Source organism: Strix aluco, chromosome 5, assembly GCF_031877795.1.
Source record: "Strix aluco isolate bStrAlu1 chromosome 5, bStrAlu1.hap1, whole genome shotgun sequence".
NCBI classification, from domain to species: Eukaryota; Metazoa; Chordata; class Aves; order Strigiformes; family Strigidae; genus Strix; species Strix aluco.
In genome coordinates this window covers 55,129,647-55,156,759 of record NC_133935.1, presented here as the reverse complement: position 1 = coordinate 55,156,759, position 27,113 = coordinate 55,129,647, and the positions used below count along the sequence as shown (strand labels likewise).

Below are 27,113 nucleotides of genomic sequence, written 5' to 3'. Positions count from 1 at the left end.
TTTTATCACAGTTAACTGCTTTTTTTTTAATTAAAAAAAATGTAAAAGCTTTTTTCCAGAGATGATTCCATTAATATTTTTTTGCTACCATAAGGCTTCACAGTAACAGAAATAGAGTCTGCATCCTGTACACAATAAAACAGGGTTTTGGCTTTATTATAAATGGTTTTGCAGTTATGTTAATTATTCACCTCATCTTGATGAGCTTAAGTTGGGGGATTCATCAAATGTCTGATAAAGTAAAAGATGACTTGTCACAGTTGACTCAGGACTTTTACCCTTTAATAGTGCCCGAACACAATGAAAATGTATTTAGTGATTTATTCAGTACAGCAACTTCTCAGTTACATACCTGTAGGCTGCTAACCTTTAATATTATTGCTTGAACAGCATTTAGTATAAGCCATTTTAAAAAAAGGTATTATGAAACGAAAGATACATTTGTTTGCTGTAAACATTTTTCCAGGATTTAACTTCGCAAGTCAGATGTCTATGCAAATATGAAATTTGTGCTTGCAGCCCATTGTTTCTGTAACTTCTGTTAGACCCGCCTGGCATAACACATAGTTTTACTCCAATGCATGTAAGGGTTTGCCATTAGGGTTTGGTATGGTTTTGGAACATTCCAAAGGATTTTGGTGGGTTTTTTCCTTAACCATTATGAATCTCAATCTACAATTTTTTCCTGTTCCTGCCTTGAACCTGTTATTCTCCCTTATTTTCTTGGTATTATACATATAATATCATAATTGTATAATATTCCTGCAATCTTTCATTAACTGGAATCTTAAAAATCACATTTCATTATTTCTCTCAGACAGACTGTTGCATAACATGAAGGATCAAGGTCAAATGATATATGAAGAGAGACTTTTGATTCATTCAGATGGTTGTCTTCAATTTCAATTCCTTTTTCACTGCCTTCCAAAAAATATGAGAGATTCTGAACATTTTTCAAAATAGGTCTGTAGCATCCAGGTATATTGAGCTGTAATGGAGACACTCTGAATTTGCACATCTGCAGCTCATCCTTAGAAAGCCTTTCATGGTACCATTGCCCAACTTTATTACTGGGATACTTGATACTATGTCCCACCATTGGAAGAACCACCTTCAAAGGAAAAAACAAAACAACAAACATATTTGAAGTAAATGCCACCAATTCCCCTTTAAATAAACGTGATTACAATTTTAAATGTGTCTAAATCTTGTGGTTTGGGGCCTAAAATAATAAAACAGCAGCTTCTTTTGTGAAATAAAGCCGTACAAGGCAGGTATCTTGGATGTAATTAAAGCAGAAAAAATAATCAATGTATCAGGATTCCTAAAACAAACTAGAAATATTCTAACATGAATTTCCTTGCTCGCTGGGAAAGATACGGCAATAAAGACATTAAGTTGCCTATGTAAGACTTCACAACTATGCACTATGAACCTTCAAATATTAGAACATCAACTGCTCTTAAATGTTTTTCCCAGTGGACTGAAAAAATGTTCAAAGTATTTACATTCAGCTTCAAGATAAATATTGCCATGCTGCAAATGACACTGTACTTATTTCCATTACAAAGTAAATATTCCTTCTTCCTGTTTGTTATGAGAGTGGAGATTAGTTCACATATGTTTTCTTTAATGTGCATTCTGGCAAGGAAGAAGACTGCACCACTTAATCACATTATTTTTAAAACAAAACATTTTAACCAAATAAAGAGATCAACAACTCAGAATTTTTCGTACAGACTTACTTGGTTTATAGAGTATTTCTTAGCTGACTCTTCTGGAGCTGTGACTATGTGAACCTGACAAGACATTTAAGAAGTTAAGAAAAAAGAAGCTTTTTAAAAACTAAAACATACACTTTATTTTAGGAATTATGCACTGTACTCCCAAACTCATAAAGGATTCTAAGGTTATTTTACTACTACAAGGACAATAATCTTTTTCAGGTATGAAAAACAGTAGAGATGCTTAATATAATCTGTTTACTAGAAAATGGTGTTGCCTCAAATATTTACTGATTAGAAACTATCACTCCAAACTCATATTCTTTGAGTTTTAAGTTAACTGTGCTAATGCAACCTTGTGCTACATCAGTAAAAGCAAAAACACTAAGAAAAATGTTTTATATTAAATAGGAATATATCTATCTTAAACTCAATAGCTCAATACTGCATTTGATACCTCTGCTTTTCATTTTATTTGATCTACTTGTTTTATTAACATTCACTCTCAAAAATATTGTTGAAGAAAAATCACAATGGAAACAGAAGCCACTCTACAGAGATTGGAGGTTATTCAGCAACCTTCCAAGTTGCTTTTAAATTTGTAAGATGTTCACCCTAAAGAAATGAGATACATTCTGCCTATGCACACACCTGTTTATTATCCTGCAAAACACTGCAAAATTCTATGCTTTATCTGATGATCGAATCATAGAATCATTTCAGTTGGAAAAGACCCTTAAGATCATTGAGTCCAGCTGTAAACCTAAAGCTGACAAGTCCACCACTAGACCATGTCCCTAAGCACCACATACCTCCAGGGACAACCACTTCCCTGGGCAGCCTGCTCCAGTGCTTGACAACCCTTTCAGTGAAGAAATTTTTCCTAATATCCCATCTAAATCTCCCCTGGTACAACTTGAGGCCATTTCCTCTTGTCCTGTCACTTGCTACTTGGGAGAAGAGACCCAACTACTTCCACAAGAAAAAGGTATGCTAACCCTGAAAGAAGAGATAGCTTCAGAATGACTTCAGCATGCCAAGACCTGGAACCAGACACTCCACTGTTGGCTTCTGCTCATTGGCTCACCCATGGCTCCATGCACAGAACCCAGGTTGTGCTGTGGGCAAGCAGAAACACTCCCTTGCCCTTTACTATTTTCCCAAGAAGACTGCTGCATTTTTTGAACAGCTGCTAACAGTTTAGACCCACCATCAACCCCATCAATCAGTTTTAATTGCCTAAGTAAGTGAAATTGTGCTATACATGCTTTGACTGTGTAGCTGCAATGAGATTACCAGTTCAGTCTGAGGCCACCTTTCACCATGGGCTTACACTCATTAATATATATAACGGGAAGGTCTGACCTGGAGATCAAGACTCAGATCTGCACTGACTGATTATATAGGCACACCCAGAGTCCACTCTGAAGGTTTTCCCTAGTCAGATCCTAAGAAGAGCATTATATACCATGCAGGCTAAATTCTTACATATATCAATTTTGACATTCTGCTCCTTCTCCTCACTTGAATACAATGAACAGTCACAACAGATAAAAGCTGCTAATATACATCCAGCTTATATGCCTATATCAAAATTTGTCACTAATATTATATATTTTAATGAATGAACTAAAATAAAAGCATCAGTGTATGTATTCAAGTGCATTAAGGTATCTTCTTTTTTACAAGAACTATTTTGTGAAGACTCACCTTGCCATTCAGGGAAATGCTTTCATCATTTTCTTCTGAGAAGACAAGATCACCCTCAACAACTTTTGAACCATAAATCTTCAGCCTATATGATGCCGCTTCATTCCAAATTTTACTGCAATAAGCATGGACATAGAATATGCGCATGGCATGAGGAATATTGAGCCATCCTTTGGTACAACCTTCATGATTTACACCATAGCGATTTAAAGCTCGTAGCAACATCTTCTCTCTCACTTTAAATTCCGGCAGCATCACAAGTGCGCCCTTTGCATCTTCTGATACAAACAAAAATGACCATATAAGTAACCCCTGATTTTTCAAATATTATCTGTCAGGAAAAAGTACACTTAAGAAGATGAAATAATCAGGCAGGGAAAAATGCTGTCAGTCTAACCTCTTTATGCTGACTTTTCGGTTATTATTCCCTTTCCTTCAATGTGTCATGTTAGACAAATTTCATCTTATATGCCTATCAACACAGTCCCGTGAATTCTATTCTGTTTCATGCAGTATAAACTAAACTAGCTGTCATTCAGTTATTCATTCTAGTTTGCACTATTTTTTTTTTTTTAGAAACTTACGTCATCACTCCAAAGTTTTTTTTAGATCAGGTAAAGCAAAAACCAAGCTATAAAAGAACATTAAACTTCTACTTCCCATAATTTAAGAGCATGTATTTCATAGGGGATAAAATCATGTCTTTATTTTAAAGGTACAAATTGTATTGGCCACTGGGAAGTCTGAGCCTCAACCAAGACAAACACACATTTAATCAGATTTGTGCTACATTATATAAATATTGTACATTTAAAATTGTATGGTTTACATATTTTCTCATTACAAGTGATTATGTGAAAAAGCCTTTTGCGTAGCCTTTTACCTTTTGCTTTCACGAAAAGGCAAGCAGCTGTTTTCAGGGTCCACATCAATATCCTTCCATATATCATACAGCAATGTACAGCACAGAATGATTCATCTTTTTTGTGAAATGAAACATATCTGTGTCTCTTAACACTATATATCACAGTTGTTCTGTCAATCTACAGTGATAAACAGCCTAATAGGTGTGGAATATTTGAAAAGAAAAAATATATTTGAAGTCAAGAGCAATTCCAAATTTTTAGTTTAGGAGAGAAAGTTAAGTCAAATGATAAAAACAATAAATATGACAAATGGGACATTTTACTCAGCACACATCTGCTTTTGACATATTTTGTTGATTTTAGGTCAAGACAGAAAGAAGGTAGATCAAAGGAAAGCATGGAAGAGGTACATAATTAAAGAGATGTAAAAGGAAAGCCCAAACGTGCAAAAACCAAGAGCTAAGATTGTTATAGAAATCTCAGAAAATTAGATGCCCATGTGTGTTAAGTGCTAAGTACAAGTTGGCTGCCTCATTCCTGTATACTTCCTTTATTAAGGAGGAGAAGTTTATATTCCAAAAGCAGACAGATAGAAGGAAGCTAAAACAAACGGCTTTGATAAAATTATCTTAGTCTTTTCCAGCATTATGCTATATAGCGTTTGTTTCTATACTGTCTTGCACTTAAGTACATTACTATTCCACTATTTTGCAGATTTAGGGCCTCATCCTCATCTGATTTTCAGCTGTGCCACTCTATTGAGTTCCACAGAATAACCTGTAAGTGGTATAAAGCAGCAGCAAAATACAAAGTCTCTCTCTGTGCAACAACACCTTATTCCCTCACAATACTGACCCTGAATAAATATACAGACAATGTAACTGGACATACCAGTTTGAAGAAAGTATCTTTTGGCATTGTTTACAGGGTCATCAGTATCTTCAGGTGTGAAGAATAACTTCACAGCTTTCACCTTTAAAGAACAATATTAATATTATTTTTTTTTTGCATTTAAATATAACTATTTGTCCACTAAACACACAATCATGCATCCAATTCTGTGTTAACATGTTCTGTAAGCTCTCAAAATTGTAGCAGTTCTTTAAGGTCAAAGTCATATTCTCTCTTTCACAGAAGATGTCATGAACAGCAAACCCAAGTGGTTGTGTTCCTTCTCAGATTAAAGAAAGGTTTTAGTCACACAGAAGACAGCTTTCAAAGGTTTGTGAGAAATCACTCTTCTTGAACATCCAGTTAGAACTCCACTTTGTAATGCCATCATTCTATGCTGAACACAAAGGTTCCTTCTTTCCCTCCTGCATGTTTCCTGCAAAATTTAGACTGAACACTTTACACAGTCTCACACAGAGGGACAAAAATCTTTCTTCTTTTTTTGATACTAGTCTGTATTATGTTAGATGACACTGTGACAGGGAAAACACTACCCTAATCTCTGCTACTTGCAACACCAGTGGAGCCACACAATTTGCTAGCACTTATACCAGCCTGTGACATCTGGTTCTTGTCCTCCTCTGTATTGGACTGTGCAAGCACATACTGGCACATTTTTAATATAAATAGTAGTTCCTACATGTTTTAAATTAAAAAGTAACGGAGTTAGGACTAGAGATTTAAATTGTAACTCTTCAGGGACTGGCACCTTGTACCAACTGCTAGTGTACCAGAATTCAAAATGTCAGATACTTCAACAGTAACCTTTATGGGCTGCCCTCAAATCTTGATTCTTCTTATATTTGGAGGATAAGGTTTCCTGACTTTTCTCAGAATCAAAACAAGATTAGAAGAAAAGACTACTCAAGTATTCATTTGACTTTGTAGTGTCGGATTCTGTTTTAGACCTGTGCCAAGTACTATACCATATACAATGAAAAGTATATGACTCTTATCTTATGAGTTATTACTTAAGAAATAAGCTCTCCTTAGCTTACATGAGAGCAATTGCTCAGAACTAAGAGTCTGGGAAAGTAGCCAAGGAATAATGGAAAGCAGCATTCTCTTCTACATAGCAGATAAATTACTGTGGTATTGAAAAAGCAAATCCTTTCATATGATCCTATGTAATATCTTGTGACATTTTTAAAAAATATATAGACCTCCAGCAGGATAAAGAGGCTACAAGTCAGGACCATGAATAAACATTGTATAAAGATTGCTTCGTTTTAGTGTTCAAAGTTTGTATGGAACGCAGCTGCCTTCCTGCCAAGTGGCGTGATGATGATCACAATCACATACCAACCATCGACAGAAAAATCACTTCCTGAACTATTTAAAGCTGCACCTGCTGTTTAAAAAAGACTTTTTGTTTCAGTATGAAGATCTTCATGCTTATGTTGTTGCCAAAACTGATCTAGCAATTACTTCCAGCACACATATGGGTTTATCTCACAAATGAAATTGTTCACTGGGAAGGTCAAATCCAGCGCTAGACATTGCAACAGTAATGTGAAATTAACTTGACAGTAACTACTTAAATTACAAAATGAAAATACCATTTTTTCATTTAGTAAAGCCAATCCTATTTGATCTGTCTGAACATTTTGTCCTTGTCCAAATCGCTGAGGTCCGTAGTAATTTACAAAACCTTTTGTCTAGAATGATAAAGAATAAATATGTTAAAAGCATGAAAGAACCAGGTACAATTAGACAGACTAAACATACAACACACATACAGCTACACTTACATCCAAAATGCATACAAACTGGATTGTTAATCAGAAGTCATATGTAACAAAATCATAACTCATGATTCATTACAATATTTTAGCACCTAATTTAGAAACACCTAAAAAGACAACCAAGTTCTATCATTGTCTTCACTGTCATAAAAAAATAGGTAAATAAAGCAAAATTATTTCTATATAGTTAATTATTATAAATACAACTACAGGTCAAGTCAAAGTAATTGAGCTTTTTATATGCATCACGTTATGAAATCTCTACTCAAGTAAATGCGGGATAGCACAGATAATGAACAGTAACCACTGTTGGACATTTTTTCTTTAAAATACTAATCTTTTTTCACATGAGATCATTTGTATTATTACAACAGTAAAGACCAAGAGTGAGCACTTCTGCTAATTGGGATTTTAAGTCTCCTGATGAGTTCTAGGTCACATGTGGGCAATAAAATCACTGCCATGTGACCCAATGAGAACATCCTTATGTATGCATGGAGTAGACAAGCAAAAAGCTTATGGTATTTATTTTGGAAATGGTTATTCAGTTTAAATTATATAACCTTGCTTTGGACATCCATAGGTCCCATACGTGATTTTGTTTCATGGAAGGTGAAAAATCCTTATGTTGGATTAACACACATGCTGGTTTTGTCATTCATCATCTGGCCAGTAAACTAATAAAGGCAGGCACACAGCCATAGGAATTTGTACTCATTTTCCAAACAGCAAAACAAAAAAAAAGTTAGATGGAGCAGAGAGAGAGAGAAGTATTAAAGTACCAGTTGAACACTTTTTTCAATAACAAAATTAATTTCCAAAATACATGTAATGTATTTAGTGTTTGCACACTGGGTAGTTTTCATTCAAGTCTTTATTCCTGGATTAATCTTCTTGAAGTAATTTGTATTATGGTTATTCCTGAGAAAGACAGGGCAAGAAAATCACTGCTGTATGAAACACCTAAAGTGCTTTGTAAACACATTTCCATGATTTGCTTTTGCTCTTCTCAGTGGATTAAGAATGTCTGGTGGGGTTTGCTTCAGGGACTAAGGATGACAGCAATAAAAATCCACCGAATTTCAGGGGATTTTTTTCTCTGCTACAGACATTTCATTTACGCCATTAAAGTTTTTTACTCGAGCCAACCACGCGTGTTCCTCACGTGACCAAAAAAGGCAACCAGTTGACACGTGTAACTATATTCTTTCACCCTGTCAACTGCCACAGTGAAATACATCACTGCAGTTGGCCTTAGTATGCAGCAATAGCTCATATATCCACACTCATTTGCTACCAAATTTCCCATCTGTCTTGCTGCACCACTCTGGGGTCTGCAGTCTGTAACACAGAATGAATTCACTTATGGTCCCTCCTTGGAAGGCAGCTTTACTCCTGATTCCTTAAATGATGTAGGAAAGACATAAAATAGCAAATGCATCAAAACTGGTAAAGAGTGCCGTTATTGTGCTATTATAAGCATTTTCTTTAGAAGTACTTTTTTTTTTTTTTTTACAGCACAGAATTAGAACTCTGTTCATTATTGGAGCCATAAGGCTTTTTTACCTCAACATTTTCCATTGCTTCAGATATTCTCTCCTTCAAATCTGCGGAAGTGTCATGACTGTGGTGTTTGAGGTCTCTCACAACTATATCAAAGTGATTGCCCTTCAGCTGACCAAGTCTAAGGTGCTGGCATGCTGAATGTATGTTGTGTATTCTCATGCCTTTTTTTTCAATTTTGCTTCCAATTTCTTTCAACCTGCATAAATAATTGGGAGAAATTATGAACCATCTTCTACTAAAGCTATCCAACTTCTAATAAATGTCTTCTTCACCTCTGCATTAGAATTAAAAACACTTAAAAAATAAAAAGGGATTTAAAAGATTATTATGAGAAAACCAAATCAAATGCAGAGACAGAAGTCTTAAAATTCAGTTATAGTCCAGAAATATTCTCTAAATATTTGCCTCATTTGCACTTATATTCTGTAGCTCAACAGATATTGGAATGAAGCAATTCAATGAACTCTCTCAAGGCAACTGCACTGAATTTTGCATATTTTATTGAAAAACAAGTAATTTCAGTCCTAAAAATCTGCTTTTCATTAAAAAAAAAAAAAAGAAGAAAAAGTAATGTGCTCTAGCAGACTCCAAAACACAATTGCTCTTTCTTGGTTAGCCTTAACAAAAACAAACTCAGTGCACTGAATCTCTGGGTATGCTTGCACATGCTTGTAATTGGAAACACAGCTGACAGTTCAAGAATTTGCCCTTTAAAGTATCCACTCAATCTCTTTGTTCTTATGTGTAAGTAATAGTAATTCAAGTCAAAGGAAAATTTCAGCATAAGAGCTTATATTCTAAGCAACATTTTAATAACTTTATAAATTATTTATTTATAAAATTATTTATTTTCCCTGTTATGCTAATGACTTGGAAGCATTTAACTATTTTGCTTAATCTTTTAAACATTAATGCAAAGTTTTGCTAATTATCTCTTGAACAACTGGTCTTACAGCCCAGTTTGCAGGGGAATTTTAGTGTTGATACATATTTATGTCAGTAATAAAACCTAAAAACATAAATCCTACTTTCCTTATCTGTAAAGTGTACTTTGTTGAGGAATGGAAAGGCATATCTTGTATTATTAACATGTTATTCAGAATGTATTTTCTGCCCTCTGATTTGGTGATACCTTCTTTATTTAGTCTCATGTTTCTAAACTAGACAATACAGTTGAAGTTGAGCCTTAACACTCAAAAGACAGCATCTGTCTGAAGTATATTCGTAATGATTTACTTTAGTTTCCTAGCTGTATAAAGCTTTTAAGTTGATCTCTGTGGACCACAAGACAATACTTTGACAGTATGTGGAAACCTGTTGCATCATGTAGTATAGGCTGCTTCTTCTCAGTTCCAGCTAGTGGATGGCATTTAAGAAATTGTAAAGTGGATCCCACTGAGCATGAATTGGAAGGATACTGTGCCAGATGATATAGTATATTCTTATTATGAAAAATAGAGAGAAAGGCAAGACTTTTCTTTAAATTCCAGCACTGGAGGACTTCAGTGCTAACGTGTACGTTCCCTAAAGCCACAAAATATTAAAGCCATTTCCACTGTGCTCTAATACAGGAGAAGGGAAGACACATCAATAAGAACATTTCATATGATCGTACCACACTGACACTTATTAACATATAAAGATATGTGCTAAACTGAATGCACCCAGATTTTAAGTACCTCTCAGGCGTCACCTTCTTCACAACCATAGGTTGGTAAGTAATAGCCTTCTTATCTTTGATGCCAGTGTAACTGAAGTCTGAGGGAAGAACACCAAGTTCAGCAGCCAAGAACCCGATTGCTTCTAATGTTTCTAGATTTTCTTTCTGAAGGGTGAAAGCTGAAACAATCATCTCAGAATTATTAGGAGTGTGCACTTCTAATTCATACAGGTGTTCCGCCCTGACAAATGGGCAGGTTCTTCCCTTCAAACTGTAATAGCATGGAAACTGCAAAGAAACAGTGCTCCCACCCCACAAAACTGAAGGAAATGGGATTTCTTTAGTATTGAAATAGAAAAATAAAGACACAAAACTCTTAGGACAAGCAGAAACCCCTGCTGCCTTTAAAAATAGTACCTGACAAAATGCAACACAATTCAACAAACATGTATTGACTTATTGCTAGAAACATTATCTATATCAGAAACCAACCACTTTAAGGAATGAGATCATAAATCAAATTTGACCTTACTAACTTGTCCAACATCTAGATGCATCTTCTAAAACCCCCCACTTACTTTCAAGGGAAAGCAAGCACACAGGGCATAACAACCAGAAGAACGGTAACCATTATCACTGAACAATTTACGTAAAATAACTGCAGTAACTTGATTCATCCATGTCATTCTCCAGTGACATAACTACACTGCATTAATAACGATATAATTCAGCATAAACAATGGGTCAACCAGGCCTATGTACCTTATAAAAATGACTCTGAGTTTGTCTCACTAAAAACACCATAATACCTGAAACTTTCACTAAAAATGTAATATTTACCTGTATAAAGATCTTGTTTTTCCTGAAAACCACCAGCAGACCTTTTTCTTGACCAACTTTTTTCTCGAAATCGTACCATTATTGACATATTTGGCTGATCATTGACACCTGTCACAGTAAAAGACTTTGTTTCTAAAAGTTTTCCAAATTTTCTATTGATAAAGTGGTGAACTACTTTTCTGTGGTCTTTGTTTCCATCAGGCTCAAAAGAAAATGTAGAATTTTCTAGCTTTGCGTCTAAAAATTTAAAGAAATCACTTGTTTCCTTTTCAGTCACTAACTGACAAAGTTCTCTGTAATCAGCATTTCCTTTTACAATCATTGCATTGTCTTTTGTAACAGTGACTAGAAAGGGGAATTTCTGCCTAACTGCACTGTGTAAATCAGCTCGATTTTTCTTGTCCAGTATAGGTCCCAGTGAGAACTCCCTAGTGCCAGCATCGGCGTTGTTTTCCAGGTCCCACGCATCCTTCAGGTCACAAGCAAATTTATTAAGCAGTTCACTGATGGGTTTGCCTAGTAAGGAATCCAATACACTGGCTTCCTCCAGGCCAGATTTCAGTTCAGGTTCACCCTCCTGCTGTTTTTTGTTGGGGGATGCAGAACAGTCGCCTCCTGCCTGGCCTGGGTCACGCTCTGAAGGCCTGGCCACACCGCCACGGCCACAGCCCTCGGCACACAGACCTGGAGGCTCCGTTCTCAGCTTTTTGGGTTGCTGCAGGTATGGGCTACTTTGTTCTAGTGGCACGGCGCTGGTTTTCTGAAGGGATTCAGCGCAGGTATCTCTAAACAAGTGTTCAGGCACCTCGATTTCTGTCACTACGAAGTCACTCGGTGAGTTTTTCACAGTACCACAGAAGCCAGTGTGATCAGTCACGTAACTGAAGGAACGAAGCATGGCTCCCCTGCCTTCCCCTGCTCCCAGCCTGAACCCACGACACCTGCAAGAGGAGAAAATAAAAAATATAAAATAAATAAACCGACTACTACAGCAAAGGCCGGCAGGCTGGGCCGCCGTCCCTGCTCCCGCCCCGAGCGGCCATTCCGGGCGGTTCGGCGGTACGGCCACGCGCGGCGGGACCCGCACGCGCCCCAGCCCCACGAGCTGCCGCCAGGGGGCGCCACGACCCCCCCCCCCCCCGCCGCCCCGACCCCCCCCCCCCCGCCGCCCCGACTCCGGGGGAAGGGGCCCGAGGACGGTACCAACTTCTCCAGGCGCGCGGGGAAAGGGAGCAACGGACCCGCTCCTCCCCCCCGGGCATGGGGCGCGCCGGAGGGGCGGGGCACACCCGGGCGGCCTCTGGGAAGGCCGCGTGGGAGGAGAGCGCCGCCGCCTTCCCCTCACCGAGCTGCCGGCTCCGTCCCGGGGACGCTGACGCCGTCAGAGGTCGAACCCCTCCCTCTTCCAGGGGAAGTGATGCAGTGGGGACGCCTGACGGGAAGCAAGGCGCGTGGGGCGGCGTGGGGCGTGGGCGCCGCCACCGCCAGGAAGCGACGGGGGTCGGCGGTGGGGTAGGCTAGGGTAGGGTAGGGTAGAGTAAGGTAGGGTGGTAGGGTAGGGTAGCTCAGCTCAGCTCAGCTCCCGCCGCCCGCTGGGGGCGGGGGAGGGGGCATTCGGCTACCGGGGACGGTGGGCGGGAGCTGCGTCGTGGAGGGCGGCCGGGGCGGGGCGGGTCTCGCTGGGCGGTTGGGAACCGGCCGGCGGAGCCGTGAGGACGGGGACAGCTGCCGCCGGGCAGGACGCGAAGCAGCCGCGATGTGGCGGCTGACGGCCTTACCGGCTTGCCGCAACCCCGGCGAAGCCGTTCGGTAACGGCGCTGTTTGTGTTCCGTAGGAGCTGAAGATGAACCGGCCCGTCACGGCTGCCACGTATGTCCGCTGCCTTAGCTACGGGCTCATGAGGCAGCTGGCGGATTTCATCGATCCGCAAGAAGGGTGGAAGAAATTAGCAGTTGATATAACCGATCCCTCCGGTGGAAGCAGATACAATCAAATGCATATAAGGTGCTACAAAGAAGTCACATAACATAATCTTGTTTCTTAACTGTTTAACATAAATACTGGTGTCCATCCCGTACTGGTGTCCATCCCATTACTGTAACTTGTTGCACATTGTGTGCTGACAGGTACTTAAGAACTCATCTTACAGTACTGTTTCCTTAGGGAACTTCAAGGTAATTACTTTTAATTGTTCTGTAGTTCAGTTTTCAGACAAGCTATAGCCAAAGAAAATTGACAGAGGAAATTAGAATTAATTAGAGCCATGGACATATGTATTCTTAGCAATACAGCACTGGCTGGGTAACTTACAGTACTCTAGAGACTAGTAAACATTGACTTCATCATGCATCTCCGCACAAGATCAGAACAAGAGACAACTGGACTGTAACTCCTAATTCATTGTTCCCAAGAAAATGTCCAACAAATGTGGGGAGCCCAAGGCCTAAAACTAACAAGTTTGATTTAGAAGTAACGTTAGCATTATTTTATGAACACCTTACTGATTGAAGGGCTTGTTGAATCCTTAAGCTATTTCAAAGGTTATAAGATTTTAAATACCTTATGTATCATCTTGGGTTTCCAGTCTTTCTAGTGATGTTAGCATTAAATCTTCATTTGTCTTTCTGTAATAATACATAATTCAGAATAATGGATCTCAATTCTGCTTAATGCCTATTCAAAATATTCAAAATGAAGTGTGTATGCCAAATGGATGGAAAACACTTAATTTTTTTACCATTTGAACTGGCTCTGACTTGCCCTCTATCTCTTGCTGACATTCTCTTTTCTGTTAGTCCCATTTGCCAATATATTATGGATTCTGGACAAAATGTTGAAGCCATGTATGCATATATTTCCCTCATTTTTTCTCATATTTTTCCCTTGAGTTTCAATTTCTTTAGGTTTTTAGCCGCATTTTAAGATTTGTGAATAATTGTACAGTACAGTTCAATAAATTCAGAATTAAAAAAATATATTTTTGGTCATTTACCTTTAATCCCTTTCTCTTCTTCATAGTTCTTGAGGTCACTTTTTTTTTTAACATTGGTCTTAATTTATCTTTTAAGGAGATTTGAGGCATTTGTACAAATGGGAAAGAGCCCCACATGTGAATTACTTTATGACTGGGGAACCACAAACTGTACAGTTGGTGATCTTGTGGATCTGCTGATTAGGAATCAGTTCCTAGCACCAGCAAGCCTCTTGCTTCCAGGTAAGTTACTCTTGTACGTTTTGAACTGTGTTCTCAGTTTTCTGAGATGCTACAGAGGTTCACAGTAACTTGAAAATCAGAAAGGTCAAAATAACCAAAAGTGGACATATTTTCCATTATTTGTAATAACAGTTTAAATAAGAGTCCTGCAGCTTACACATGGTGGCAGAATATAACCTTCTCATGATGCTTCTGTATCTCCTAATGTTAGTAAATACTGGCATTAATGTTACTTGTTTTTTCTGATTCTTAATGTAGTTAACACTTTTTCTAAATTCCATTTTCAGAAGCTGTAAGGATGACACAAGAAGTTACGTTACCTCTTTCTTCACAGGAAACCTTGCCTATACATGAGAAACAACTGCCTATACAGGAAAAAGAAGTGGCATCTGTAAAGCCTGTTCTATCTCAGTGTACTGAGAAGCAACATTCAGCTCCTCCCTACTTAAGTCAAGAAAATAGCAGCTCACAGTCCAGTAACACAGGTAGGCACTTAGCTTGGTAGAATTAAGTACAGTCTTTTTGCTGATCTGTCCTTCACCCCACATGAAATAAATCATAGCAATGCATTAGAGTAATGACTATATTGCTATTGTCATGCATCTACAGGAAACAGCATCTTGGTTTTGCTCTTGTTCTGTGTGGCTGTGAATTTAGCTTGGATAATAAGATGTCTGAATATGAGATGCACCTTGCCAGTGAGGCGGCTGCTGTGATGGAAAACTTGACTTAATTAAATTGCAGTTTATTTTGTGCTACACATAATCCTGTTGCCCTTTTTCAATATGGATATTGCAGACTGTTTAGCATTTTGTGTTTCTTAAGCTGGATTTTACATGTCAGAAATGACTAAGAATGGTGGAGAAAAGATGACTAAGGAAAACATTCTAGGAAATATGGTTAGTCTGCTCCTTCCTAAAGGTCCACTTTTGGGTTGCTGCCAGAAACATGATATGATCTAGATATATTTTTATAGCTGATGCAGTGTGGTGCTCTCTGTGATCTGCTGCAAATTTAATTTCTATTATTACCTGTATTATGAGTATTAACAAAAATACAATCAGAAGGCTGCTACAGTGCTAGTTGTGAAGAAAATCATGCATAGCTAATTATATATATTTATCTGCATTTTTTTTTTTTTCCTGGTAGGGTTCCACTGTGTTGGGATTTGCATGCTAGCAAGTTTTTGGTTTAATAGAACTGAAGCAGAGAATCTATTCAATACACTTCTTCTTCAGTGAAAACATAGTTGAGCTAAATGGCAAACATGTCTTTCAGATTTCCATAATTTTTGGTTTCATGAGTTGGAAAGTGTTACAAATAACTTTGATGAACGACCAGAATCAGCTGGAGGTAATAAACTGGGAGAAGGTGGCTTTGGCATTGTGTTCAGAGGCTACATCAATGGCAGAAATGTGGCTGTCAAGAAGCTTGTTGCTGTGAGTTGTCCTGGGCATTTTTATTTTTAATGACTGTGTACTTTATACTATAGATTTGTTTATCTGCGGAAGGTGTTGAACTTCAAAAAGTGCTACCATGTTAAACGTTAGTTGGGTTGAGTACCTTATCCTGTAGGCCCCTGAGTGGTGTGAGTTGACAGAGTCATCGGAGGTGAAGTCTTCCCCTTTCTGTAGCTCTCCTTTGAGTGGCTCAGGCAAGTTGTTTGAAAGAGCAAAGTGTTCCCCCAGTTCCCTTCCCTCCCCTGCACACAGGAAGTGTCAGAAGGGAAGGGGTGCTAAGGAGGTTTCCCTTTCAGAATCGGATGAACAATTTACAAGCTAAATAGGTACTGCCACAGAATTTTAGTCTTCATAAACAATGGTTTGTGTGAATAATTAATTTTTTAATGAGGAAATGCTATCAGTGGGTAACTGCAGTGAAATAAAATGGGTGAGTTGGTGACTGTGCTGAAACTGGGTCCGTTTGTCCAATAATACTGTGTTCCAAGGAATTAAAATTCATGTTCTGATACTTCATTTCTGAGTTGGAGTAAAAAAAAGTACTGTGAACAGTTAAGTAGTTGTTACATGTAACTAATCTAAAGGAAGGCTTACAATTCCAATATTTTTTTTAATGGACAGCTGTGTATTTTAATATGTGATATTAACATCAAATAATTCCTTTTATAGATGGTTGATGTTAGTGTTCAGGACTTGAAACAGCAATTTGATCAAGAAATAAAAATGATGGCAAAGTGAGTACAGTGTTACACGATGTCATTATAGCCTTTTATGGGAATCTAAATTGGCAGATAATGTGTTAGCTAGTGTAGTCCCTTACTTTTGTCTTTCTAGCGTAACTTAATGATTTTCATGTTAAGTGAGAATATTTCATATACAACATGACTATATTTTGTTCATTTTAAAGCACCACTGCAGAAACCTGGCTATGTGCAGTAGGGCTGAAACAAGTAATTGGGAATCAAGTTCCCTCTGCCTTGTATTTTCCTCAAATGTTGTGAGTCTTTCAGAGCATCCATGAGTAGGTTATTTTTTTTTTTTTTGCTGTAGGTGTCAGCATGAGAATCTAGTAGAATTACTTGGTTTCTCAAGTGATGGTGCTCAGCCGTGTCTGGTGTATGAATACATGCCCAACGGTTCACTGCTTGACAGACTTGCTTGTCTGGTAAGTAAAACTTTTTCTAGCTTCCAGTTGTCTTACTTTGCTGAAGTATAGATACCTATGAAATATCTTTGAAACTGTACTGAACTGTAATGGCCAGTGTTTTACTACTTACTTTTGTGTTCTAGAAGACAAATGTGATAACAAGTATTCTTCCAATAATGTTTTATACAAATGGTTTAGATGCACTGAAGTCAAAGCAGGCTGACAATACAATGTCATGTAGCAGTACCTGAAGTGGCACAGGAGCTTGGCCTTGCTATGCTTGTGTGGAGCGGAGCAGAGGGTGCTGCAATATTGTTCCTGGTTCTGACATTGCCATGTTCTCTGCTAGTTCTTGAGGTTCTGCATTGTGAAGTTGCCCTGTTCATTGCCCTTGTGATAGAGGCTATAACACAGTGTTCATAGTCTGCGTATCTCTTTGTGAAGTGCCTAAATAAATGGAAATACATTTTTTTTAAATTAGTATTTTGTGTTAAGTGCAATGCTTTCTTCTGATTTAATCAAATGATGTATCTTCTAGCCTTGGCCTTTAGTAAATAGTAAGTTGCTTTGTTTTTGGTGAGGCAACTCTGTATATGAAGGACAAACAGTTGCTTGTTAGAGTGATACCAAGAGTTAGCCAGACTTAGCCTAGTAGATGAGTGTCCGTGTTAGTTTATTGAAGGAGTTCAAAAATCTGCTTTATACTAAGCATATGCAGCTTCTGAGGCTGTAATCTGGTGAACGTTTTAAACTAGTGCTACTTCAACCCTCATACCCCCAGACCTAAATAATGTCATTTTGCTTTTTTCTGGCTCAAGCATTTAGTAGGTGGAGAAAGAGCTGGGTTAGGGAACTGACCAGGCTGAAAAAATACTTGGTGAAAATAATCTTTCACCTGAAGACATTTCCTCTGCAAGGCTGCACAAATACTTTTGCCCCAACAGGAAAGAAGTGCTGTTGGTTTGGTTGATTTCCTTACACACACTTACACATTTTCAATTTTAAATTTTTTTTAAACTGAATCAGTACAGAAAAGAGACTAAGTTTTACTTAAGGCAGTGCAAGTTATCTATAGAAATGAGCAGTACTTGACAAGGATGTATATGAAAATGTTCGTTCATATAACTTTGGCCGTTATCATCAGGTGAGCTTAAAAGATTTGTGGTAATTGAAAGCTGAAGTAGAAATAACAGGCCTTTAAGAGACAAACTTATGATGTAAGTCATAAAAAATTTAAATAGGAATCTGTAAATAATAAAGAATCTTCTGATAAAGTCAAATAGGTGAGGAATATGCATACTGAATGTGTATTCTTGCTGGTAACTTAATTTTGTGACTTCACTGGATGTGTTTGAGGCACAGACTCTTACTTATGTCACCTTATTCTTGACTGGGCAAAGCCAGTGGAGCAGGCAAGGGAGGTGGTAGAATGATGAGGTACTCTAATCCTCTTCCCTTGGCCACTGACAAGATTAGGAAGTGTTTTTGAAATATAGGTGTCCTCACTTCTAAGGTCTAGTTAGTATCCCGGATTGAGATAAACTCTTGAGAAGTGGTAAATCCAAAAACACTGAAAGATTGACTTCTCTTGTTAGTAAAAACTGATTGCTTTGAATGATTTGATTTGGATTAAAAGGCTGTGGTATCAGTGCCAGTACAAAGTGGAAGATGCAGTAGATACAGGTTCTTTGCAGTGCAACTGGCCTTGTAGGGTCAGAGTAGAATATTATCAAGAACACTTTTTGCAATGGGTGAGTTAACCTAAGGCAAAATGCAGGGAAAAGAACTGAATGTGACAAACGCATGTATTTCTGCCCAAGTAAATCAAGAAATGTATGCTATTAGTCTTTTTTTAATGATTTACTTGAAAACCACAAAACACAGTAAGAAGTCGGCTTTGGATTGTGGGGTTTTTGTATGTTTTGTTTTGGTTTATGTGAGCATATATATATTAGATTTTTCACCTTTCCACTCGCCTTTCTCCCTTCTTATTCAAGGATGACACTCCACCAATTTCTTGGAATACAAGATGTAAAATTGTTCAAGGTACAGCAAACGGCATCAACTTTTTGCATGAAAATAATCATATTCACAGAGATATTAAAAGGTAAAAGCTGCTGACTATTGCTGGCTGCATTTTCCCTTTTTCCTTTTTTCTTTTTCGTCTTCACCCTGTTAAAGTAATTTCAGAGAGAACAAACTGCAAGAAGCATTGCTTCAGTCAAGGGCACAATCTTTTCTGCAAGAGACATCCATCACCATAATCTTGTCTGTGCCAGAAGGACATGACCAGTACAGACTTCTAAAGATAATTATGAGGCTGTTGTAATCTATTACTATCAAATAATTATTTGAGTGCTGCGAGGACACCCAGAAGTTCTGTTCTTTCACAACTGCTGCTAATGAAAAAGCTGCTGTTAAGAGAACATAATGACTTTCAAAGGGGGAAATTTTCAGATGAAAATCCACGTTTTTTTTTTTTTTTCCTAGAACATTCCTTCAGTGTCTCCTTTGATTTACTGCTATTTATTATGAAGACAATAACATTATTTCAGTCAGGCTTATGAAGTTCAGGGTTCTTCAAGGATAATGTATCTTCACTTGTTTGTTAGAAGTTTTTCCAGGGATATCAGAGCTCAGAAAAGGTGGGGGTTTTGTTGTAGGGTTTGGGTTGGGGTTGTTTTGTTTTTTGTTTTTTTTTTCCCCCCCTTCCTTGCTACAGTTGCTTGTGGTGTTGTTTTTTAAATAACAAAGCAGTCCAAATCTTTGAAGAAAAGCCTCAGATGCGTTATTCCTTCTCTGGATTAAGAAGGAGCAACTGACTGATTTGGTGTCATGGATGAGTGTTTCAATAGCTTTTTGGCTTTTTGGCTTCTGTCAACTCTGCTAAATATAGTCCACTTCAGTTTTGTGACCTTCCAGCTTTTGAGGAACAAGTTTTTCTTCAGCTGCCTCAAAACGTGCTTGCTGCTTTGACAATTTGTTTCTTCTTTCTTCCCTGCTTAAGCCTCTGGACAAGTGTAATGACTCGGAGGGACACATTTTTTACCTTACGCTACTCTACCCTTCTAACTGCTGTGAGTTGATCATATTACAGGATTGGGTTTTGGTTTGTTTTGTTTGGATTCCGTTTTGCAACCTCTTGCACTTGCAGTGTGAATAGTTCAATAAATTTGGTTGGTGTTATTAATAGTACTACCACTCCCAGGTAAAACTTAGATTAGACATCTAAGAAGGTTTACTTCAGTCTTCATTTTGCTATAACATGTGGAGACAATTTGTAACCACACAGGCACTAGAACAGCTTGTCTGTAGGCTAGAGGGGACATAATTTAATGGGTGTTCTCAGAGTTGTCCATAGTTTTTTGGCTTGGTTGTGCCCAGGAAATAGTTCATTTATCTCTTGAAGCTTGGCAGTTGCAGTAGAACTTGCTTCTGTCGTGCCCTTTGTGGTGTATCAAAAAAGTAACCACCTTTGGGCTTGACTCAAGTTTGTAAGAAGCTCAGATTTATGAAGTTGTGATCTTGTTCTTCCTTCTTTTAGAAGCTGGGCTTTAAATACGAAACCAGTTGGTGGATGGTGCCTTGACTAGGGTTTGGCCTTTTGCAGTGGTCTTATATTTAACACTGTTAACAGCAGGTCTAATACCAAGTGATCTGTGTAACTTGCAGCTGTGTTAACTTTGCTGAGCAGGTTTGGTGAGCAAGCAGGGGAAGTTTAAAAATACAAGTTTCTAGTAAGTGTTACGTGTCATATCTGGCTATGTAGTTTTCTTATGGTTCCATTAAGGGAGCCAGAAAATGAGGAGGATTACAAAAATGTTAAGTATTTTAAAATGGTTTCAAGTGCTACAGGTTTAACAAACAGTAGAAGATTTATGCTGTGATTCATCCCGCTGAATATTTTATGAAAATACTAAGGTCCTTTAGATCAGCTTCACTCTTCAGGGTTTTTTTTAAGGAAAGTAAAAGCTGGAGATCAAGTGGAAACATGGCACGTACATTATTCCAGCATTAATAAGTTTTCTGTTTCTGTTCCATGAGAAAAATAAGAGTATTGGTATTCATTTAGCGTGTGAATTTGTAATGGTTGACATAGTATTAGATAATAGGTATAAAAACCTGCTTTTGTTAGTTCTGAGTAGAGATTTAGACAGTTAGGAATTGTACTATGATTCAGTAGCAGTTGATCAGAGCTGAGTATTCTCTATTATTATTCTTAAATAAAGTATTCAGATCCAAAACATGGGTATAACATAATTGGTCTCTTATAAGAAATTTTTGTATTTGTAGGATTTGGGGGTATGTGGGGAGTTTGGTTTTTTTCCTTGGTTTTTTGGCCTTTTTTTTAAATGCATGCACAAGAAAAATCATGGATATATCCTGGCAGCCAGTTCTTGACTTATTTAGAGCAATTAATTTTGAAATAGAGCAATTTCCAACAAAATTAACTCTTACATTTTTTGTTATATGAATAATGAATAAATATTGTAGATTTCAAGAAACAGTCAAAATAGCAGTCTGTTATAAAACCTAATGACTGTACAGATTTGGAAAATTATCTTTCTTCTTTTTCCCTTCTCCCCCAGTGCAAATATCTTATTAACTGATACATATATGCCCAAAATCTCTGACTTTGGACTTGCAAGAGCATCTGTAACATTCACACAAACAATCATGACTGAAAGAATTGTTGGAACAGCAGCCTATATGGCACCTGAAGCTCTGCGAGGAGAGATAACACCTAAGTCTGATATCTTCAGTTTTGGAGTAGTAAGTAGAATGTGGGAACCAGTATATGACTTCTTCTATAAACGATAAAAGCATATGAAATCGAGAATATCTGAAATTAAGTAATTCACCCTGATCTATCATTTCTCCTTTTCCCAATAGATGTGCTCTTAAGATAGTGTTTCTAAACTTTGAATAGTTTAAAATCATTTGAATGTGTTGATTAAAACATTGAATTTGCTAATGATTAAAATAAATATGTTAAAATGTAAATTTGCATGTGAAAGACCAGACTAAAGTAACATTCCAAGTTTAGCTAAATGTAGTTTGTCGTAATGTGGAATATTGTTTCTTCTTGCATAGTATTGCACAAAAATGTAACTCAGGCTGGAAAAAAAAAATTTTTAAAGAAAATGTTCCAAAATTAAGTGTATTTTACAATTTTTAAGCACCAAAAGAATGCTGTCCATGTGGGATTTGCCTTAAAGCTGAGTACAAAAAAGACATGATCTTAATATTTGCGAGAATAATGAATCCATTCTGAATAGATCTAAGACCCTAATTGCTATTGACCACTTCCTTCATGGCATTTAGTTTTGTGGGGAGGTAGGCCAGATACTGTTTCTGAATACTTTGGAAGTCCTTCTGTCTTGCTTTGAAGCAACACAATGTACAGTGAGAAAAACTTGAGTTGAAATTCTTAAGTCATACTGCTAATAACAGTTAATGAAAATAAAGGTAGGAACAACACCAACAACAATCAATTGTACAGAGAGCTATCTTTGGACAGATAGAGGTCCTGTGAGCATTTGTTTGAAAGACTGGGGGTCATGCTCCTTTTTGCAAATGGTATATATGCTAAGGATTATTCTATGCTTCGTTTTCTTTTCTGATTTTTTTTTTTTTTTCTCCTAGGTCTTGCTAGAAATAATAACTGGTCTTCCTCCAGTAGATGAAAACAGGGAGCCACAGTTACTGGTATGTTCTTTTAGCTTTCACCTCCCCTTCCCCTGCTCCAGGATCACTTTAGATGAAATCATAGTCAGTTAACTGGTTCTGAGACAAGCAAATTAGTCACCAAAATACATAGTTGTGAAAACAGCTCTTGTGTCAATGTTTGTCTTAGAGGTGAGGCTGAAACTTTTCTCTCTTGGCTGGTAGAAGACTGTTCAGTCCCCAAGGTCATCTCCTTCTGATCTGATACTGTAATTCTCTTTGTTTTGGTACTGCTTCTTGTGTCATTATGCTTTATCATCATACTCCTGTTATACCCACATACCCTGATAGTTCCTCATTCACCACAACACTTTAACTAATCATCTCAGTTGTTTCTTTATGGTTTGTTATACTTACCATTCCTGTATCAGTTTTCATCTTCTTCAACTTTACTAACAATTTGCAGATACCTTCTATTTTTAACTTTTAAGGAAGTTTGGAATGTAAGGACTTTTTTGCAGGCTGAGAGGTGGGTTGAGTTTTGTTTTCTTTTACTGTTCAATTAGTAATTCAGTCTACTACTTAGGAAACTAATGTCTCAGAGCTCACTTTCTTGAACTAAAAATCTTACAAGGCTGTTCTTAATTTATCCTTTCACTTAGCTTAAAATTAAATTCTGAACTACTTAATCCAAGGGTTTCCTAGAATATTTTTTACAAAAAGACTTAATTTATTAGAATTTTTTTCCTCTAAGCTGTGTCTTCTGGAGTGGCATAATACTTATCCTGTTGAGCTGTATAAAGACATTGGAGAGCTCAGTCCCTATAAAATTGAATCTTGTGGTTTTGGGGTTTTTTTTGAAGCAGGCTTTTTCAGAAATAGGATCTAAAAAGGAATATAAAGTATGATTTGGCTGGTGCAGTTCATCTTTGTAATGTACTTTTGGGAGCATAAAGAGAATGGTCAGGGCAAGATAACATGGCATTCTTAGCTTTGAAAATTTTGGGGTAGTTGTATGTTAGTCAGCAATTTCAGACTGACCCATAGAGGAAGGCAGAAGACCTGCCTCTATTCACTGACTGTTATTTCTTACTTAATTTACTATACTGACTTGTCTGAGGTTTTCCTCAAACAGTATTTGTGATTACAGATAACACATCTCAAGTGTGGTGGAGCTGGAGAGCTTTGGACTAAACCAGTCAGATTTAAAAACTGATTTCAGACTAGAAGTTTCCTTCAGAATACATACAGCAACAAGTGAGACTAGTGACAGGCTTTAGTTTACAGAAAGAGGCTTTATAAAGTTGACAAAAAAAAAATTATTATAAAAATTATTCACACTTGTATATTTGTGAGTTATTAAGTAAATATGGATGGTTTATGTTGATCATGCTGCTTCTCTTAAAAAAAAAAAAAGACAATGCCAGGAGACTGAGCCTTGAACTGGGAGAATACTAAAGCTGTATGATGCAGTTTAAAGAAAATAGCTTTATGATTCTGTGTTAACTTGTTGTGGATGAAAGTATTAATATGGTAATGATTTAACAGGAAATCTAGATTTATTAATACCTAACAGCACTCGATCGTTACAAAATAATTCAGAAAATATGATAAAAATGACTTATCTACAGATTCTAAGATGACAAGATTCACAGTAACTTACTTTATCTTAAATCTAGACATATGTACATGCGCATACACAAACACTAAACGTACAAACACACACAGAGACAAAAGTATTTGGATCCACTAGAATGAAGTATGTACCCACACACATACCAGTAAGCAGAGAAAGAGTGGGTGAAAGAGAAGCTAGCTCAAAGTAAAATTTCCTTCCTCTCGAGTTTAGAGTAAATACAATGCCTCGGCATCCCTCAACGGGTGATAATTGAGACTCGAGCGGGTTGACTTCGCCCTGGCCTTCCGTCAGCTCTGGCAGCAGATGACACCTTAAGGGTTTTGATACCTGAGAGGCGTCCCAGCTCAGGGGAGGTGCTGGTCACAGGCCCGCTGTGATCCAGGAGAGCTCAAAGGGTCTCCCTTGTGGTCGCCATTTATAGGGTTCAAGATAATTGACTTTTGTCAGATACCTTTTGCTCATGCCCAGCTCAATCAACAAAGTATTCTGGTGTCTTCCAGCAGTTACACAAGAACTTGATGAATGTGCAACTCTATTATTGTTCCCATTTGACCACATCCCAGGCACAGGTGTGCCAGGCTGTTAAATGATAGGCTATTAAAACCGTTTCCAGAAGGGCAGGAGCCAGGCTCCTTAAAGGGGCACCTTAAGGTTAGCAGTCCCTATCTCCACAGATTGGTGTATAGCTCGGGGGAGGTGGGTGGAATCACATCTAGCACCAAGCAGCCCAGCAAGGAGGGGCGAGGGGGGGTGAGAACTGCACCACAACATAGCTCAATTAGAAATAATGTATAATAGAAATGTATAGTTTATTTACAGTCTCATAGGCTGTTTCTGCAGATACTGATAAATAATTATGCTGCTGAAAAATAGTTATGCTGCTGAACCACTGTCATCATTCTTTGTCTAGAAAAGTGGTTGAAAAAAATGAACACTCAAAAGCAGGTTTTCAAAGTGTTGGTGTGGAATATGTAATGGTCAGATGGTGACAATGTTATCTGCTCATTGGTTCAAACTCTCTTCTAGTTAAGTATCAAAGATGAAATTGAGGATGAGGAAGCAACTATTGAGGATTATGTTGATGAAAAGATGAGTGACTGGGATGTACCTTCAGTTCATAAAATGTATTCAATTGCTGATCAGTGTCTGAATGAGAAAAAAAACAGGCGGCCAGACATTAAGATGGTAGGTAGTCTTTCAGATAAAAGGCTTACCGTGAGTGCGTGTGTCCCTGTGTGTGTAGTTACAGTATCAGTTATTTATATTTCTGTCTGTTCTCTTGCAGGTCCAACAGCATCTACAAGAGATAAAAGCTTGATACGTGTTTCTTCTGATACACATATGTTTTTGTAATGGAGACACCAGTATGATACAAAGAAATGATCACCTGCTTTGCAACTTATTTACTTATAGCAATTTATAATGATTTCTGAATATTGCTTAATAATCCTGCTTGCCCTGACTGTTCTGTGGGAGCTTACCAAGGACTACTGTGTTCATCAAAACCAAGCAGTTTTCTGTGGAAACTTACCAAGAACTACTATGTTTGGCAAAAATAAGAGACATGTCCCTGAAAAGCAGATGTGTTCTAACAAGTTGAGTCTTTGTAGACTGTCTATGGACAGTAGAAACTAATAAGCTAGTGCTTTTAGATAAGATAGAGGTGGTAAACAGGCTGGAACCACTCTTGTTCAAGAAATTGGCTAAGAGAATCTGCACGTGCTCTGAGGGAAAGTACAAGGTGAGGAAGACTACAAGCCTTCCTCCAAAAGACCCCCGAAGATGCCCACCAGGAGGCAATGCGCAGGTGCAAAGGTAACATAAACTGCTGACACCAGCCTTTTGAACCAACCCAGCCTTACTTATGCATATGTATGTGTTATGTAATCCAATGAATATGTATATCCTCACTCTGTAAGTTTCTGGTAAAATGTGTGGTGGGTCTGCAAGCTTTGTGGATAAATGCCCTTGCACCCTGGCGCCGGAGTAAACATACCTGCTTTATAATTCTCTCTGAGTTGTAGAGTTTGTTTCTGTGCATCAAGTAGCAAGTATTTTATTAGTATTTAGTGTGACATTATCAGCTTTGCTTTCCAGAACTTTCAGGTCTGCATGTAAGGTGTGCTGTTGGCCTGTCACCACTGTGCTATTTTTGTTAACTGACCAGCCTTTTCACATACCCTTAACCACTGGGCCCTTAACATGAGAAAACTTTTTTTTGTATTAACAAATTGCAGTGCTGGTACATCTTTTCCACAGCTTTTTAAATGCATTTTCATATTAGAATCTATTTGATTCTTTTGATTTCCAAGTATCAAGTATGTCTGCTGCAAAGGCATATGATGGCAACAAGGTAGACTGCTTTTTCTGCAAATTGCTTTCTTGATCAGGTGGACTAGACCTTTTTCTATTGAAGACAAAAACATTTAATAGATATAAATGGCACTTGTGTTGTCTTTTGGGGAAGAGACAATAGTAGTACCCATTTAAAACAAACTTTATTTAGCATTTTAACTTGAGAGTTTATATTGGTGTGAATGGACTGGTAGTGTTTGTGAATGTGACTATTTTTTTCCAAAAGTCTTCTTGGGATTAGTTTTAGTCAAATAAATGCTGCAAGACAGATTCTAGGATGGGTTTTGGTTTCAAGGATTCCCAAGCAAAATAATTATCTTGCAGTGCAAATGCAAAAATACGTATGGCTTTCTTCCAGTGAACTTTGCATGATGACAAATCATTTAATTTTTGTTCATAGGACGACTCTTAGCTGCTTTGAGTATTTTACACTTTAGGAGAAGATTCTGTATGGATTATAAACACAGATGGTTTAATTTGTTAAAGGGGCCAGAATAAAAATTCTGTTAAGACTAATTCTGCATTTTCCTTAGTCAAATAATTAAACTCTTCTTTAAAAAAACAAAAA

The 27,113-nt window shown here is 37.6% G+C and overlaps 2 protein-coding genes across 5 annotated transcripts; one reads left to right on the top strand and one right to left on the bottom strand.

Annotated features, from left to right (window-relative positions):
• Positions 1-12,464, bottom strand: PUS7L (pseudouridine synthase 7 like). 3 transcript variants are annotated; one of them, XM_074827411.1, is made up of 9 exons: positions 12,408-12,464; positions 11,063-12,003; positions 10,242-10,401; positions 8,563-8,758; positions 6,811-6,909; positions 5,192-5,273; positions 3,435-3,712; positions 1,746-1,799; positions 1-1,111 (listed from the first exon to the last, which is right to left on the bottom strand). In XM_074827411.1, the coding sequence occupies exons 2-9, from the start codon at positions 11,958-11,960 to the stop codon at positions 788-790; spliced, it is 2,091 nt and encodes a 696-aa protein (XP_074683512.1). In that variant the 5' UTR covers positions 11,961-12,003; positions 12,408-12,464; the 3' UTR covers positions 1-787. The 3 variants fall into 3 exon arrangements, with proteins under 3 accessions (XP_074683512.1, XP_074683511.1, XP_074683513.1); XM_074827410.1 differs by lacking the exon at positions 12,408-12,464 and adding an exon at positions 12,266-12,294; XM_074827412.1 differs by lacking the exon at positions 12,408-12,464 and adding an exon at positions 12,266-12,294 and having other exon boundaries at positions 10,242-10,320.
• Positions 12,359-27,113, top strand: IRAK4 (interleukin 1 receptor associated kinase 4). 2 transcript variants are annotated; one of them, XM_074827415.1, is made up of 12 exons: positions 12,359-12,449; positions 12,898-13,067; positions 14,132-14,277; positions 14,565-14,762; positions 15,556-15,716; positions 16,407-16,471; positions 16,788-16,902; positions 18,882-18,991; positions 21,474-21,657; positions 22,531-22,593; positions 25,217-25,375; positions 25,476-27,113. In XM_074827415.1, exons 2-12 carry the CDS (start codon positions 12,907-12,909, stop codon positions 25,506-25,508), a joined length of 1,395 nt encoding a protein of 464 aa, XP_074683516.1. In that variant the 5' UTR covers positions 12,359-12,449; positions 12,898-12,906; the 3' UTR covers positions 25,509-27,113. The 2 variants fall into 2 exon arrangements, with proteins under 2 accessions (XP_074683516.1, XP_074683515.1); XM_074827414.1 differs by lacking the exon at positions 12,359-12,449 and adding an exon at positions 12,492-12,574.